The sequence below is a fragment of the Vipera berus genome (assembly GCF_964194415.1).
Source record: "Vipera berus genome assembly, chromosome: 5".
Classification (NCBI taxonomy): Eukaryota; Metazoa; Chordata; class Lepidosauria; order Squamata; family Viperidae; genus Vipera; species Vipera berus.
In genome coordinates, this window is record NC_138207.1 from 83,887,103 (window position 1) to 83,906,482 (window position 19,380).

General features: G+C 40.1%; 1 protein-coding gene across 1 annotated transcript in view; it reads left to right on the forward strand.

The window, feature by feature from the left end:
• Positions 1–4,404: 4,404 nt before the first annotated feature.
• LOC308668597 (prosaposin-like) overlaps positions 4,405–19,380 on the forward strand; it is a gene marked incomplete at its 5' end in the record, with an annotated part of 48,515 nt that continues 33,539 nt past the window's right edge. The window contains 2 exons of the mRNA XM_081328607.1: positions 4,405–4,515; positions 10,395–10,663. Coding sequence (XP_081184733.1) covers positions 4,405–4,515; positions 10,395–10,663 — 380 coding nt within the window. The remainder of the gene's footprint in view (positions 4,516–10,394; positions 10,664–19,380) is intronic.

Genomic DNA, 19,380 nt, shown 5'->3' on the forward strand with positions numbered 1-19,380 from the left:
AACTGAAATTGACTTTAAAGAAATTGCATATATAATTTAAAAGACTTACCAAGCTGGCCTTGTGCTTATCATCTGTTGGGGTACTGTAATATGCTTTATGTGTGTGTTCCTTTGAAGGCTATGCAAAAATTGCAATTGGTATGAAACAGCAGCTCATATGTTAACAAATCATAGTCACCATGGTCTTACTTTTCTCACACACGCGCACAAACACACACACACACACACACACACAGACACTAAAAATATAAAAAAGCTGAAAGTACAAAAAAGAGAAAATGAAATTAGAAAAAAAGACACAAAGCTTGCAATCTTTTACAGTACTTATGAGTAAAATTATAAATTTACCCTTTATAATTACAACTTTTCTATTTTACCTCATTGAAAAAGTCTAAAAAGGGTTTCCTCTTTAAAGACCTCTGAACCAGTGTATATATTTGAATCCAGAATTTTCTAGCTTTTTTACATGCTAGAAGAAAATATGCACCAAACACTAAAAATGTCCATTCACATTTCCACAAATTTGAACATTTAATAATGATTAGAAGTACCTTTATATATTTAGATGCTTTCTCTGGTGACCTACACCAACGCTACATTTGATAAAAATTCTCTTTAACCTAATGCAAATGTAATGTTCCAGCTTTATATTATAACCCAAAATTTTACCCCACTTTATCATATATGACTTTTTTTTCAAATTTTAATAGAAATTTATATGTTTTAGCAATTGTGTGTTCATAATTTGTCCACAATTCTACTTTATGGTTCTATTTTAGACATTAGTATGACATGTATATCCCTCTGCCACCAGTTCTTTTGATTTTATTTCACATTGCTGGAGAAGAGTCCTGCGAGTCCCTTGGACTGCAAGGTGATCAAACCGGTGAGTCCTAGAGGAGATCAACCCTGACTTCTCTTTAGAAGGCCAGATCTTGAAGCTAAAACTCAAATACTTTGGCCACCTAATGAGAAGGAAGAACTCACTGGAGAAGAGCCTAATTCTTGGAAAGGTTAAGGGCAAGAGAAGAAGGGGACGACAGAGAATGAGGTGGCTGGATGGAGTCACTGAAGCAGTAGGCGTGAGCTTAAATGGACTCCAGAAGATGGTAGAGGACAGGAAGGCCTGGAGGAACGTTGTCCATAGGGTAGCGATGGGTCAGACACGACTTCGCAGCTAACAACAACATTTCTTCTTAAAATGCTTCTTGTGCTTTTTTTAAAGCCACAAAAGTGTTTTCAAGCATAGATACCTGGGTTTGGTATCTATTTCTTACTCTCAATATGGCACGTCTAACAAAGAATGTCTAAAGCCACATTTATCTTGACCTTGTAGCACAAATATCCATGTTATCCAAATCTTGGGTCATGTCCATTTAACTCCAAAAGCCTATTTCTCAGTAGTAGTACTACTACCCCACCACATCAGCAGTTCACCTCCCAATGTTCCTCACCTGATGTAGACCCACCCACCATAAGAGCCATCACAAGACACTGGTGACTCACACCTGACTTATCACAAGACCCTCACCTGATGGGACCCTCCCCTGACGTGACCTCACCATCACAAGACTTTCCACACAAAGTCCTCATAAACAGAAGAAAACCTGATATCCCTAAATTCTGCTGAAGATATCACGTAGCCTGGTAATGGAATATTTGAAAACAACCCACAAGCTCTTAAGAGCAAATCTTCACCCTCATCCTACACCCGAGCTACAGATATTCGCCATTATTGCAGTACCACTCTCATCCAAACCTATTTTGCAAGCTGCAAAAGAGTAGTTCCTAATTTGCTGTAGTCATAAAGATGTTTTATGGTTGTTGCATGACCACCGGTTATTGCGGGGTTACCACCTACAATTCAAAGTGCTATTTTTAATTTCTAAACCAGTGTTTTTCAACTTAGCAACTTGAAAATGCATGGACTTCAACTCCCAAGAATCAGCATACCAACATCTTAAAGTTGCCAAGGTTGAGAAACACTTTATGTTTGTCTTTTGACATTTTTTTTAATTGAAAAGTTTTTCAATACATTTTATCTTTAACAACCCCTCCCCACCCACCCCCTTCCCAGCCCTACCCAAGCCTCCCACCCTCCCCTTCCCCCCCCCTCCCCGACTTCCCAGAGCTAAATACAAGGTATAAAAGTAAAAACAATCATAAACAACCATATGCTAACAACAATAAACTATTAAATCTATCGCACTTTAGCTCTTATAGAGTGACTACAAGCAATACAAATATCACATCAATACTTATTCAAATGCTAAATGAAACTTTTTAGTCCCATATTTATTCTGGATATAATCAATCCATTTTTTCCACTCCGTAATATAACGTTGTTGCGAATGGTCTTTCAAATACGCCGAGATCTTTGCCATTTCCGCCAGGTTAGACACTTTTAAAGTCCATTCTTCTATAGTTGGCAGTTCCTCCTCCTTCCAATATTGACCTACTAAGAGTCTTGCTGCCATAATTAAGTTCAACATCAACTTAGTGTCCACAACAGTAGTATCAGTAATTATGCCCAGTAAAAACAATTGCGGACAAAACTTTATCCTTTTCTTAAATATCTTCTGCATGTTCCACCAGATTTTAATCCAAAACGCTTTAACCTTTTTACAGGTCCACCATATGTGAAAATACGTTGCGTCTTCGCCACCACACCTCCAACATTTAGGCTGATAGTTCGGATACATACTTGCAAGCTTTTTGGGATCTAAATGCCACCTATAAAACATTTTATAAAAGTTCTCTCTTAAATTTTGAGCTTGCGTAAATTTTACGTTTCTCACCCAGATCTTTTCCCAAGTATCCATTGTAATAACTTCTTGAATATTCTGAGCCCATTTTATCATACAATCTTTAACAAGTTCTGTTTCTGAGTCAATTTCTATCAATGCAAGATATATCCGTTTGATATGTGCTGGACCCTGATTTCTAATTTGCTTTACCAGATTTTCATCAGTCATTGAAAAACCAATTTTCTGATCTTCTTTCCACCTGGCCTGTAGTTGCCCATATTGAAACCAGGTTTGAACAATCTTCTCTTCTCTTAAAAAGTTATACGGCTTCAAGCACCATACATTCCTCTCCAAACTTAAGATTTCCTTATATGTAGTCACATCATGTTTGAACCCAACATTTATGTTTTCTATTGCGTGTTTCGGTATTGCCCATAAAGGTATCTTGTAATTTAACTTATGTCTATACTTTTTCCAAACTCGCAACAAAGCATGTCTTAAAATATGCACCTTAAACACATTATCTACCTTCTTATCATACAATAAATATGCATGCCAGCCAAATAACAAGTCATGGCCCTCAAGATTTAATAATCTCCCTTGTGTTAAATTAATCCAATCACTTATCGCTGACAACGCAGCAGCTTCATAGTATAGTTTAAAGTTGGGCATTCTAAGACCACCTCTTTCACGCGTATCCTGCATAATCTTAAATTTAACTCGTGGCCTTTTCCCTGCCCATACAAATTTATTGATACCCTTTTGCCATTCCTCCAAGTTTGAGTCCTTTTTAAGAATGGGTATCATTTGAAATAAGAACAGAAATTTCGGCAAAACATTCATTTTCACTGCTGCGATTCTTCCCAGTAATGACAATTGTAACTTTTTCCAGCTGTCCAATTCTTTTTGAACTTTACCCCATAGCTTTTGATAATTATTTTTATATAACTTTGCATTTGAGGGTGACAAATAAACCCCCAAATATTTAACCTTTTTGACAATTTCAAATCCAGTTAACCCTTCTAAAACAGCCTTTTGTAATACTGTCATGTTTTTAGCCAATATTTTAGTTTTTTGTATGTTAACCTTGAATCCAGAAACTTTCCCATATTGCATTATTATCTCCATCAGGTCCACAACAGAATTTTCTGGCTGGGTTACCGTAACAACCAGATCATCTGCAAACGCCCTCAATCTATAGTCCTGATCTCTTATTTGAATTCCCTTAATTTTTTCCGAATTCCGTATTTTAATCAATAATATCTCAAATGTTAAAACAAATAATAGAGGTGATAACGGACACCCTTGCCTTGTGCCCTTTTCAATATTACATACTTCAGTCAGACTGTTATTTACTATTATACGGGCTGTTTGCTTTTGATATAATGCCCTAATTGGTTGTAAAAATTTATCCCCAAAATTCATTTTATCTGATACTTTCATCAAGAATTGCCAATCCAGTTGGTCAAAGGCTTTTTCAGCGTCCAAAAAGATCAGCGCTGCAGGGATCTGGTTGTTCCTTTCCAAAAATTCCAACAAGTAAACTATGTGCCTCACGTTATTTTTCATTTGTCTACCACTAATAAACCCAGTTTGATCACCATGAATTATCTGTTGCAGTACCCTCATTAATCTTTTGACATTTTGTTATAAGACCATGAAGAACCAGATTCACGGTGTTTTCCAAAACTTAATGTGGATCAACAGCCTCACTGTAGGCTTTCCAGAAGCTGTTGAGGACAAAGCTGTTCCAGAGAGCATCTGGAGGGTAAATGGTTGCCAGCACTACTTCCTCCATTACTGTATTTTTAAACTGACTATTTTGCATGCTGATTTTATCCCTTTTTTATCATGTTTAATGCTTTTTATGATGTGAACAATGGTTTTTGGGGTCTGACAACACCTAATAAATTGGAATCCCAACCTGTCTATAACCACATAGCTTCTTGAATCATTTTCCTTCCCTTAGTCCTCAGTTGTAGCAGGGAGAAAGGGAAGAAGGCACATCCTTGTGAGCTGTCAGCAAAGAGGCTATTATGCAGAAACCGGAGTTGCTTCTTTCAGCTGGGAGTACTCGTGCACTTACAAATGATGCAAATTAATTACATGGGTGTGGTAAATGGTAACTTGTGAAAGCTTTAGTGGGTGTTAAGTACTCCCCATCTTGTAGCTTCTTGTGGGGCTGTTTGTTCTAGAGGAGAGGCAGGCAGCATCACCGAAGAGATGGTTGACGCCAGGACCATGGAAGGCTCGTGGAAGAGTTGGGTATTGCTGGTGGTGTTCTCTCTGGCTTTCTATCAAGGTAAAGAACAAGAGTTTTGTTTTATTCTTGAAAAGAAGCAGAGGTGTTTATGATACTAGGAGAAAAAAAGGCACAAAGAAGTATCGCTAGGGAGAAATGAAAAAGACTCTGAAACTGGGACTCTGGTAAAGTCCACTTAAAGTCTAAGCTAACCCATTCCTTCTTATATGTAAAATTGTTATCCTGTCCTAATCCTAACCCTTTCATGGTCTCGTGACAAAAGAGGTAATTTTTGTGACCTAGACAGAGTTGCTAAATATGGAGGCCTGAATATCAGCCATAGGTTGGACTACTCTTCCTGTGTAGATTTTGTTATTTGGGGTGACCAACAAGTGAGCTGGTGGCATTTTTTAAATACCGCATCTTGTGCAAACTGTAAGCAATGATACTACTAACTATTGAAATGGGAATAGCATTTAGCTCTTGAAGCATGGGGCCACTGTAACATCTGCTATACTCTTCCTGTGTAGTCCAGTTCTGCAAGATTAAACTCTCCAAAAATCTTTTAATTTCTCTCACAGTTTCTGCTTGACCCAGAGCTGATGTGTAGCCATTAGGAACAATGCTAAAGAATAAGAGTAAATTGTAAACAGCCTGGCATTTAACAATCTTCTATTCGCTTGACCATTAGAGGAGGGGATATCCCTTTTTATTCCTTGTAGAATAGATGTTGACTTTTAATCTATAACAGACAGATACTTTGAATATGAGGAATTTCTTGGCTAAAGACTATTCTTGCAGAACCTGTTTTCAGAGTTACAAAGCATTTTCATTTCAGAGCAAAATGTGTGTACGTCAACCAACTTAGGTGTATCATCTAATAAAATGTGTGTATGATACTCCTTCAGTGTCTGTATTACTATTGGTACATGCAAATAGTAAATGATCATTTGACATTCTAAGAATATGCAAAGATAAGGGATTCTTTTTGCAACAATTTTATTGAAGATTATGTGTATTAGATTAAGAGATAAAACTAATGGTATAAAATAAAGATAGAAGAAAATAAGGTCAAGAAACAAAGATTAAAAAATAACTTCTCAGCAAGTATAAGCATTTTTAACAATTTATCACTATTTCTTAAAATAAAACAATCTCTTAATCCCTTCATCACCATATAAGGTAAAGGTAAAGGTTCCCCCGCACATGCGTGCTAGTCATTTCCAACTCTAGGGGCCGGTGCTCATCTCCGTTTCGAAGCCAAAGAGCCAGCGCTTGTCCGAAGACGTCTCTGTGGTAATGTGGCCGGCATGACTAGACGCCAAAGGCGCACGGAACGCTCTTACCTTCCCACCGTAGTGGTCCCTATTTTTCTACTTGCATTTTTACGTGCTTTCGAACTGCTAGGTTGGCAGAAGCTGGGACGAGTAACAGGCGTAACTCTATTACGCGGCACTTGGGATTCGACCCGCCAAACTGCCGACCTTCTGATCAACAAGCTCAGCGTCCTAACCCACTGAGCCACCACGTCCCATATATCATTCTTTATAAATAAATCTTTAAAATCTCATTGCCCATTCTAATAAAGTCCATTAAGGCTTACCAGAAGTAACTTGTAAATGAAACAAACTTGAATGAAATCTTTCCTTTTACCTTTATATCTCATTTTCTGTTATTAAGCTAATCTTCCAAACTTTTATGTTAAAATCTACCAGACATACCTATTTTAACCTTAATCAGTTAATTTAAAATGCAGCAAATAAATTATTGCCCTTATAACTCCTTATAAACAAAGCCTGAAAGCATCATCATTCACTCCTGGCCAAAGAAAATGCATTAAATATTTCCAGAAGTAACCCATCTGTTTTAATCTTGATCAAATAAACCATTTTTATATTCTTTGCCCCTGCTCCCAGCAATTTTAATCTTTAGTCTCTTCAAATAGTGCCCAAACACTTGGTTTCTTTTCATTTTCTCATTGTCTCTTCTCACAAAATCACTGGCAACCATTAAATTCCTTTGCTAAATCCAAAATATACAGTTTATTTTTATGGCGTATTTATGCCCTATTACTATTTTTAGTTATTAACCAGTTTCATTTGTATATTCAATATTTTGTTTTTTTCTATATCATTCTTGTAGCTTGTCATTTTTAAATCCACATTCGAATTATTTTCAGTCTTGCCCAGTAAAACTGGTTTCTCTTCCATAGCATGATCTATATTGATAATGGCAGAAATCTTTAAAACTATTTTGTGAGTCCGTTGTTCACAAATATCTTAATACATCCATTGTTTCATTTCCTTTTGGTGACCTCTTGTGTCCAAAGTCTCACATGGTACTTTGTTTCCAAGTACAAAAACATCAACAGTTCCCCACGGGAGACTTATAATCAATTTCCAAACTTTATTAAATTCATCTAGATCCTTAGTTCATTTATAACTTTCTAAACATCCTTTTGTTGCTAATTAAAAATATATATAAATCCTTAAACACATACTTAAAACTGCTTGATTGAAGGAAACTAACCCAATGAAGTCCATAAATACTTGCCATTTCAAATGTTCTCAATAGAAAACAGCAATAAAAAATTTCAAAGTGATTAAGAAAAGAGGATAGGCCACGCTTTTGAGTCCTTAAAGGCTGATTGCCACCATGAACTAGTATGTACTCCCTTGACTCCTGGCCACTCTATTTGTGAGCTGACTACAACATTTTTTTTCTGCAGTTTACTAATGAGGAGCAACTGTCGAAAGTCCACATGGAATATCTCATGACCTCTTCTTTCTCTGGAGAGATTTTGCTAATCTGAATCCTGCATCTGTCTGCAGATTTTAGCTGTAATGTAGTCCCTGGTTTTTTCAGGGACATATTCAATTTGCCATGTACTCATTGGTAGTCCCCCAAGGGTGAAGATTTATAATCTTCCCATGTGAAAGTGCTGATGGCAATAGTTTGTTTAATAGGCTACAATGTTGAACTCAATGGTGGGGAAAATTTTATGTTATTCCATAAATTTACATGATTGATTCATGCTTTGAATGACTTTCTTTTGGGCCCTCTTCTGATATGTGTCCCCAGGGCTTTTTTTCTCATAGAACGCTCAGAACGGAGTTCCGGCACCTTTTTTGGATGGAACCTTGTAGGGTAGGCAAGGCGGGTTGTATGACACGTGTGAGTTCCGGCATCTTTTTCTTTTACAAAAAAAGCACTGTGTGTCCCACCCATGTAACTGTAAAGCTAATAGCTATATGAAGTCTTAAGCTGTATAGATTGATAACCTGAGGATTTATATCATTGTGAAACTACTCTAAACTTGTTGAATGGATGGAAAATAGAGGGTCAGAACACAGCATCTGAAGATGATGAGTACATCACATCTCGCCTCATAATGATGTAGAAACCTGTATCCCGTGCTGTCACTTCTATAAGGTTACTGGGTCGTGCAAGGAACTGGAACTTTAAAGGAGTTGATTTCTTCCTGCATGGCCAGTGACCATAAGGTCTGCTCGGTATAGAATTTAGGACAGCCTGTGGTTTTATTGTTCACTAGTCACTTGCAAAACATAAACTTTCCAGAATATTAGCTATGATTCAAATACTGATTAGTCAGGAGAAAGCAGGAACCATTAATTTTCATTCCTTAATAATCTTAGGCTCAGTAAGATCATTAGAAAGAGTGGAGGAGACTTACAGGTAAGCATGGACATACACAGCTCCTTCACCATCACCACTGCTCACAGCCCTTAGCTTTGGAAATGTTTCCTATCATTTCAGCTGGACCTTACATTGCTTGTTCATTTCTGTTTTCCCTTGGCTTCTCAAAATTCACACATCATAACAGACCCTTCCCTTCTATGCTTGGTAGGGGAACCACAGGCCCTTCCTTGTGTCTTTCTGAAAGAACCCCAAGGGATTGGTTAAACAGCCTGACAAGGTAATAATCTCCTTTGTCTGAATGAAGCCAAATTGGATCTGAAGTCATCTTTAATGATTTAGCTTTCTACCAACCAAAGTTAGAACAACACATGACTTGCGATTCTTGACACCTTCAAGTTGGCATCATAGTTCAGTTTTAGTCTTCCCCCCCCAAAAAAAAACTATCTTCAAGATCTAATGAATCACACCAAGTCTTCTGTAATACTGCCACCCTCTTCTCTGGAGCATAAGCAGGACATTATACCAAGTAGTTTTTCACGCCTAACTTGCCTTGAGGAAGACCTGTAGTAGGAAGTGTATATAATAGTCATTCCTAGGATCCTGGGAGTTACAGAAGGCACACCCCAACCCCCACATTATTGCATCACAGTCAGATACATTGCTTACAAGCCATATGAGACTTGTCCTTGCCCGCAGGACTCTGCATATGCACATACAAAGCTTGACAAAATGAAATAATGAAAGCTAAAAGTTGTATAATTGCAATCTGAACAGCAGCAGCAACAAGAATAGTTCTTTTTTGTGGGGGGGGGGAGGAATTATCAGGATGTTTGGAGTGCTCATACCATCTTCTACCAAAATGTAAAAGCCTCGGTTGATGAGTTGGCTTTCATATCATATGTGGTGAATTTATGCTCATCATCCTAAGCTCACTTCTTTGCGGCTATCTTTAGAATCTAAATTCTTAGTATATGATTTTGAGGGTCCCTGTAATCTGAAAGCAGAAAAAGACTAACTTGACAAGAGTGGAAAGAGACAGAAAATTGTGTGATGTAAGTAGGGAAAACAGGAGCGATGCATTTGTATAATTCATATGTGTAGGCTTGGAAGAGGGCAGGGCTTTTTCCTCCGGCCTTAATAAATATACAAGTTTCATTTCAAATTTATAACATGCATATGTATATTGAATTCTGCATAGTTCAGGCAGTATGAAAATACTAATTCTGAAAGCAATTACACTGATGAAAAGGAATGAGTAAGTAAGCGGTTCTATGTTCTTGTCTAGGAAATCTCCAGTTTGTCTTTCACTGAGATTCATCTGTCTGGGTTGATTTTTTTTAAAAAAGCACACCTGTATTTTACCCCATTGTAGCTCTCATGCTTCAAATGTTGCTAAGGTTGACATCTGTGGATGATCTCTAGCACATGGATTCCCTCTAAGCTCCAAGCAATAAGCCCACTGCAATTTCTGCCATTGCTAATATGGAGATATATAGAGGTAGCCCTCAACCTAAGTCCATAATAGAGCTCGTCCATTTTGGTCATAAGTTGTAAGGGTCATTAAACAGGGCTACCTTGTGGCCGTTTCGCTTACGATCCCACCCCTGATCTCCGAATGCATAGAGTGCTTTGGATCTGAGATAGCTAGCATAGGCCCAGACTGGCCTATCCCAGGCCTCCCCAAGCCTCCTCACAGTCCTTCAAGCACCCTTTGCTCTGCTTGGGCCTGCTTGCCCTTTCACCAGGTCGCTGCAGGCCTGGGGCCTGCTTTCATCCACCCCACTGAAGCCCACACCTCCTCCCCACCCCTTGTCACAGATCAGCCACTTACCTCTCAAAAATCTCTGAAGCTCCAGGGAAGCAGAGCAGACTGCACTAATCCTAGGCCACATTGGTGCCCCATGAAAGTAGCCGCCATATTTGGAGCAGCCACAATTCCTTCTAGCCGCTCGGAAAGTGACCGTTGTCTCCAGACCGCAGCCACATGGCCCAGCACAGGGGTCCGCAACCCCCGGTCTGTGGACTAGTACCAGGCTGCGGCGTGCCAGCAACCGGTCTGCATAAACAAGGAAAGCCCCGTCCACGGGATGCAGGCAGCACACAAAACCACGCGGTCTCCGATCCGTGGAAAAACCTCTCTCCACGTAACCGGTCCCTGGTGCCCCAAAGGTTGGGGACCTCTGGCCTAGCACACCAGGGGATGGAATGGCTTGCCTCCTTCCTTAACATGAGCTCCAGATCTTTGAAAGGTAAGTGGCTGATCTGCGATGGGACGTGGGAAGCTGGTTTTGGGGCCTGATGGGGTGAGAACCAGGCCCAAGACCTGTGAGGGCCTGGTGGAGGTGAAAGCCGGTTGAGACCTGTAGGGCCCTGGCGAGGCAGCATGAGGGGAGATTTGTGTGTGGGGGGCTGCTACAGTGTCCCTATGGTTGGTCATAAAGGACAAATGACAATGAGGACACTGCAGTGGCTATAACTTTGAAATGGGGTTGTAAGTAGCTTTTGTAACTTCAAATGGTTGCATGTTAAGGACTATCTGTACTGAGAAAGTTCTCTAGTCTTGTTAATTTTTATAGAATTAATTTTAGAAGAAGACGATTCCCTGAGATTTAAGGTGTACTTATTCAGGTGACCACAAATACGCACGCCCCCACACTAAAGAGCTGCAATTCAGATGATGCTTTCTTATTAGGTTAGAGCCAAACGGTTGCATGGATGCACACAAAGCTGGGAAACCACTTCAGAGGCGGTATATCATTTTATCTACAATCTGAATATATTATTTGCTTGAGCCAATAGTTACTTTTTGCCCCGAGGCTAATGTGGAAACATTAACATGCTTGCATATATCAAGAGTATGGTGTGTTCAGCGCTTCAACTGCAGTAGGAGGCAATCGTCTAGAACTTACAAGAGCATCCAGCCATTCAGGGCGAGGTCAGCCTGCATATTTATTTCTGCTTCCTTCCCTGGGGAGATGCTCCATATTGTCTGTGTTCCCATGATTGCAAGTGTTGCTTCCTCTGCTATGAATGTATTCATCCATTCCCTTGATATTTATGCATTTAATAACATTTGATTTGATTTGATTTGATTAAATTTATATGCCGCCCTTCTCCCTGATGACTCAGGGCGGCTCACAACAATAAAAATGAAAAAAACATAAAGTAAAAAATTTAAAAAAGAATTAAACAATAGATGCAATAATTACAATTTAACCCAGTAAAAAGCCTAATTAAAAAACTGTAGTCAGTCCAGGCCCGCTTGTTGGAACAACCAGGTCTTCAGGTCACGGCAGAAGGACCGAAGGTCAGTGGCCGTCCGCAGCTCCGGGGGGAAATCATTCCAGAGGGTCGGCGTACCCACAGAGAAGGCTCTCCCCCTGGGGGTCGCCAGCCGGCATTGCCTGGCTGACGGAACCCTGAGGAGGCTGACTCTGTGGGAGCGAACCGGACGATGGGAGGTTGAAAAATGGCAGCAGGTGGTCTCGCAAGTACCCCAGGCCTAAGCCATGTAGGGCTTTAAAGCACCTTGAATCGCACTCAGAGGGTAACTGGAAGCCAATGCAGCTCGCGGAGGAGTGGTGTAACATGGGAGTACCGAGATACTCCCATAAGCACCCAAGCGGCCGCATTTTGCACCAGTTGGAGCCTCCGGGTGCTCTTCAAGGGCTGCCCCATGTAAAGAGCATTGCAGTAATCCAGGCAAGAAGTGACGAAGGCGTGGGTTACCGTGCATAGGGCATCTCGGTCCCAAAAGGGGCACAACTGGCACACTAGGTGAACCTGTGCGAAGGCCCCCCCTGGTCACGGCTGTTAGATGATCTTCCAAATTAAGCCGTGAATCCAGGAGGACACCCAAGTTGCGAGCCCTTTCTGAGGGGGGCAATACCTCCCCCCCATCAAAAGAGATGGAACTTCTTGGACAATACGAGATGCCGGTATCCACAGCCACTCGGTCTTGGAGGGGTTAAGCCTGAGCCTGTTCCTTCCCATCCAGACCCGCACCACCTCCAGGGACCAGGACATCACGGTGAGGGCATCACTGGGTTGGCTCGGGGTGGAGATAAACAACTGGGTATCATCCACATATTGGTGATACCTCACCCCAAAGCCACGGATGATCTCACCCAGCGGCTTCATATAGATGTTAAACAGGAGGGGGGGAGAGAACCGACCCCTGAGGCACCCCATAAGTGAGGGGCTTCGGGGTAGATCTCTGTCCCCCTGCCAATACAAACTAAGAAATAACATTTGCAATGATGCTTATATCATATATGGGTATCTTATGTGGAGGAAAATTGGTTGTTGCAGATCTCATCACAACCATGAAGTTGCTCAGTGAAGTTCAGTGATGGAGGATGGAGTTGGGCCTACGTCTCCTGTGCCTACACTTTCACAGCTACACCACACTAGCTCCAATATACATCTGAGGATGGGGGATGAGAAAGGAAAACAGTGACATAGTCAGTGACAGGGAGAGAATGAAATAACAATAACAGAGTTGGAAGGGAGGTCTTTTAGTAGTCCAACTCCCTGCTCAAGTGGGAGATCCTATACTATTTCAGTCAAATGGCTGTGTGCCCTATGATTCAGAACATTAGAGATGAAAAGAAAATGGGGACAGAAGGAGGGGTGGGCATTTAGGTCTTGTTGATCATTAGCTACCCTGTTAATCTCTCCTTTAGTTACTGAATATCAACATCTTCAAATTTATTTCTTTACATCTAACAATGGAAAATCTTTAAACAAGTGAATGCTGAAGAATTCCCCATTGCTGATTTTTAGTTTCCTTGTTGTTACATACAAAAATAATCAGTTCCTTGGCCATGTAAGAGATTATTCAATGCAACTTTTTGACGTTCAGTGTTAGCAAAAATATTTTCCACAAACATAACTATTTTAGAAAAATATTGAGTGTTTTTGCTCTCTTAACTACATCTCAGATTGCAACTGTGCTATTTCCGGATTCATTTATTTCATAATGGTGACCAGAGGCAACCACAGGATCTGATGCTTCTATTACACAAATCACAAGAATATCATATTACAAAGTATTTACAAAGAGACAAAGTTTGCATCACAACATTGCTTTCATCATTTGCCTACTCTCTGGATATTAGGGCAGTCTTTACCGTTAGACCACATAACCATCTTAAATATAGATTTCAAGAATGTTGAATAGTGCTAGCAGTTTAATCTATGATGCTGCCCATCTTCAAATTGTTGAAATAAGATTCAGACTTTGTACAGCAAATAGAGGAAATACTATTTCACTCTTTGCTTATGATAGCAAAATGCCTATGACTCATCCAGTTGCTGCATAAAGAGGGTAGAGAATTCTTTGTGCATTTTGATGTGTCCAAAGATTAAATATGGATTCCCGCTCCCCCCCCCCCGAACATTTGGGAAACAGCCTTTATCCTGGTCTATAGTACTTCCTCAGTATAAGAAATATGGCATAAGATAACCTGAAATAATAGGCATGGTCATCTTCCTTTCCTTCCCCATCTTTCTTTAAATTAAGGGGATAATATTTTTGTGCTAGTGTTGAAGATTCTGTTGAAATCCCCATCTTTTCACAAAGCCCTAATTCCAGTGGTGGGATTCAAATATGTGAACAACTGGTTCTCTGTGTGGATGCCACTTCCAGAAGTCCATTCTGGGCCTGGGCAACAAAAAATTAGCTACTGGTTCTGCTGAAGTGGTGCAAACCAGCTGAATCCCACCACTGCCTAATTCCCACTAGCTGTCAACACTGTAACTTCATTTTCGGTTGCCACAGTTGAAGGGGAAGGAATGTGTGCTTTTAACGTTAGACAAAACAATAAATTGTCCTGTGGAAAACAAGGTCATTGCTGCTGGGGTTTTGGCAGGCAGAGCTTTCCTTTAGGAAGCCTGCCAAGGTAGTTTATTAGGGGAATATGATTAATGACATATTACTGGGGTGAGAAGTTCAACTTTGATACTTTATAACCTTTGGGAGGGAACTTCAGTCTTGGTTTCACTTTTGATTGTGGCAATACTTTGTAGCCAATAAATATGTTCTTTAAAGAAACCTAGTCTAGCCTTAGGGACGCGGTGGCTCAGTGGGTTAGGACGCTGAGCTTGTCGATCAGAAGATCGGCAGTTTGGCGGGTCAAATCCCGAGTGCCGCGTAACAGAGTGAGCGCCTGTTACTCGTCCCAGCTTCTGCCAACCTAGCAGTTCGAAAGCACGTAAAAATGCAAGTAGGAAAATAGGGACCACTACGGTGGGAAGGTAAGAGCATTCTGTGCGCCTTTGGCATCTAGTCACGCTGGCCACATTACCACGGAGACGTCCTTGGACAAGCGCTGGCTCTTTGGCTTTGAAACAGAGATGAACACCGGCCCTATAGTTGGAAACGACTAGCACGCATGTGCGGGGGAACATTTATCTTTACCTTTAGTCTGGATTTCTGTTTTTACTATTCTTGTCTATCAGAACCATGACACTAGCTTTAAAATCATTTTAAGGTATGACAGGAAAATCACAATTCCACCTTTGTTGTTTTTAGAGTCATTGTCAGACGTAGCCTGTGTTCACAGCCTAGGAAGCATTTTGAAGTAAATTACTGAAAACAGATAATCTCAACATACCAGTTTTTGTTTTTTGAACAGGAGTATGCAAGCACAGATTTTCCTAGGTCTTATACTTACAGTATGATGATTTTTTAAAAAAAGTAATAAATGTTGAGCCATATTAAACTGTGCTATGTGACAATTTAAATTGGCAGATCCGTTCTGAACACATTTAGCCACTTTGTAAATAATTTGAGGTAGCTGTTCAAAATTTTAAACAAAATAGATGAACGCCAGGATGATTCAACCATCTTGCTAAGCTAGACTTCTTCAACTGATCTTTTCCTGAGTTTCTCCAAAATTCTTCCTGAATTGTAATATGAAATGTGCTGAGTGAATAATGACACCCTCAAATAATTAGATTAAAATGTCTGGCTCTGATTATTTGGGGAGATGTGATCTCTGCACTGTTGGTCACAAAAAGTTTCATCTCATTGCTCCTGACCTTCCTGAATTCTTATTGGATTTTGCTGAAAGCATGCAGGTGTTTAAAGTCATTATTAGTACATGTCCCTTGTTCCACATCATCATGTTACAGCAAGGCTCTGTTTCATAGATATATAATGTGAAGTAATGCATTCTATAAATATTTTTTTCCTTTGGAGAAAAAATATATTCATCTACTTCATCAACTATCCATAAATCCATTCAATAAAGCTATTCACTCCGGATTTTATGATATGGTAGTTCAGTTATCAAAAATTCTAATTATTTTTGTATTTGGTGCCATCTTTGTATCAGCCAAATACACCTTGTTTTCCTTTGATTAAAAGAAACAGAACATCTCATGTATGTTGCGATGAGGTTGTTTCCTAGGGCAGGGGTAGGCAGCCTTGGCTCTTTTATGACTTGTGGACTTCAACTCCCAGAATTCCTGAGCCAGCCAAGGTTGCCTACCCCTGTCCTAGGGGATTCAATAGTTACAGATGTGGGTGAAATGGTTGGGTTTATCACCCAAACAGGTAGGATATAAATAAAAAGGTGCATAATAATAGTACTTTAAATACATATAATTAGACCTATTAAAATCGTGCCACATCTTTATTATTCTTTATTAATTACAGATTTATGTTGTAGCTATCTAGGAAGCAAGGGTGATTGAGCCTTGGTCATCAGCAGAGATATAGCGAAGGAATGAAAATGCTAGTTTATTGAAGCGAAAATCATACTGAGATTGCATATCATGCCATTACAAAATTTAATCAAAACAATAGACTCAATTATCCAATCTTTGAATGAAGGAGAGATTCATTGTTAAGAAATTATTGTACAGTGAGGCAATCATTGAAAGAATTGTTCCCCAAAATTAGGTCACATAAAACTGTAACACCCTTTTCCCTTAAGGTAAAGCAATTCAAGTCCAGAAAAATCCCTTTATTGGAATTTTTGACTTTTTTAAATGGAGCCTCTGGGAGATCATTTGTGTTCTTGTGTTTCCCATGATTGTGCCATGTCAGTTTAGGGGACTATAGTCTCATCATCCTAGCCATCGGAAGGAACAACATAGGGCTAGGGGCAATGATGTTGGGAAACTAACTTAGTTAGAGAATCTCAGGAGGTTTGTTGAGAAATGGGAGGAACCACTGCAGCCAGGTGGGCATGACTGGGTAGGTGTGTCCATCTGAGCGCTGCCAGGTGGGTGTGGGTGACTGGGCAGGGAAGGGAGGGGCTGGATTTCTCTCCCCCCCCAATTTGGTGAAACAGAGCATTTTTTTCTTGCTGCTTTCTGAGCAGAGATTTCTCTGCTAGGTTTGGGGGGGGCTGGTTCAGTATATGGAGCACATGAGGATGATCAGGGCTGGATGTAACTTTTACATTTCTTTAGAGTTATAAATCCAGATATCTCACTGAAGCAAAGAAGGGAGTCATCATTCTCCATTTGGTCAAATTCGCAAAAAATGGGGAAGGGGAGGGTGGAAATGGAGGAGAAGGAGGAGATAAACAGAAGGAGGGGAGGGTGGATATTTTATATTTTCAATAGTTTGACATGGTTCTGTTGTCCCCAGTTCTGGTCTGAGCCTGGTGCTGAGTCCAATGAAGAACACAAGGTTTTCTTTTATTGAAGAAAAGGGAAGCTGGCCAAAATGCCAAGGAACCTCGAACCACAGGATTAAGGAAGTTTTATACATTTGAAGGGACGCGGTGGCTCAGTGGGTTAGGACGCTGAGCTTGTCGATCAGATGGTCGGCAGTTTGGCGGGTCGAATCCCGAGTGCCGCGTAGCAGAGTAAGTGCCTGTTATGCATCCCAGCTTCTGCCAACCTAGCAGTTCGAAAGCACGTAAAAATGCAAGTAGAAAAATAGGGACCACTATGGTGGGAAGGTAACAGCGTTCCATGCACCTTGGCATCTGGTCATGCCAGCCACATGACCACGGAGACATCCTTGGACAAGCGCTGGCTCTTTGGTTTTGAAACGGAGATGAGCACCGACCCCTAGAGGTGGAAACGACTAGCACGCATGTGTGGGGGAACCTTTACCTTTACCTTTACCTTTATACATTTCCAGTAAGGAGAAGGCGGTATAAGGTGGGATATATAAGAAATATCATCTAATAAACATTTCAATAATGATCTAACAATGATCCTATTGGTCTCTAGGTAAAGCGCTTGTCTGAGGATATCTCCGTGGTCATGTGGCCGGCATGACTAGACGCCAAAGGCGCACGGAACGCTGTTACCTTCCCACTGTAGTGGTCCCTATTTTTCTACTTGCATTTTTACGTGCTTTCGAACTGCTAGGTTGGCAGAAGCTGGAACGAGTAACAGGCGCTCACTCTGTTACGTGGCACTCGGGATTCGACCCGCCAAACTGCCGATCTTCTGATCGACAAGCTCAGCGTCCTAACCCACTGAGCCACCGCGTCCCTTTCATTGGTCTCTAGCTGTCCCCTATTCCTAAGCCTTGGCTAATGAATGCTTCAGGACTTATCTAATACACATCCTATTTGCTCCGGCCATCTCTATTCCTAACTTCTAGCTGAATTTGCAAGATATCTAAGTCTTGGTTACTTTTATCAATTTTCTCATTGTTACAAGCTTTACACGTGCATATTCCCTGTCAATAAGCATTCTTTGTTCTTGCCAAACTCTCTAATTACAGACTTCCTAATCTCCTTTCAAGTGTATGCCAGAATCTTGCTTTGTTTTGGCATCCAGCCCATCAGTTCTTGCTGTGACTCTTCTCCCACCCCACCCACCCCTCAAAAATAGCCTAACAATTTAATTTTGGATACCACCGTCCATCTCTACGTTCTGGTGCTATTTTTGGAATAAGTTCTTTTACTTCTGCATAATCCCTGAGCAAAATCTCACCATCTGAGCTGTAACATTAAGAGAGCTCACCTTCAGTAAAGAATGGAGCAATTCTCGGACTTGTTCATAAAAATGGCAACTTGTGGTATCTTGTGGTAGTCTCAAAGCTGCTTTTCCAAAAGGCAACTGGACTTTCTTTTTTTTCTTTCTTTTGCCTTTTGGTAAGCAGCTTTGGGACAACTATGATCTGAATGATTGAGAATCTTCATAGACATATTTTGTGGTGCTTGCCCTCTGTTACTGCAGAAGGAAAGGAATTATTGTGTGCCCTAGAGAAAGGCCAACTCTATTTAAAGCAAGCTAAATTATATAGGTATTTAGAAGAAGTTCTAAGAAGGCTTTCTATAAACATGAAGCAAGAATTGGGAGTTTTTGATAAACCCTTCTGCAATCCCATGTCAGCTTTCCGTGATTTGACTCTGTTCACAGCATCCACCTAACCCATGTCATTTAGAAATTCAATTGAACATCTATAGATATTAATCTTTTTCTTGCAGGTTAATTGCCAAGTATCTTTATATTTATCCAGTAATAACAGTGACAGTAAACCACTGAAGTTTAGTAAGATTTTAATTAGCTATTTAGCTTCAGGGGTTGTATTGGCCATGCATCTTGGAGGACCTATAATATCCATAAGGAAATTTGATTGAACATCTCTTGATCTTTTTAAATAATAATAATAATAACAATAACAACATCATCATTATCATCAACATAATAATAATAATAATAATAATAATAATAATAATAATAATAATAATAATAATAATAATAATAATAATAATAATAAATAATACATCAAAATACATCAAGAAATTG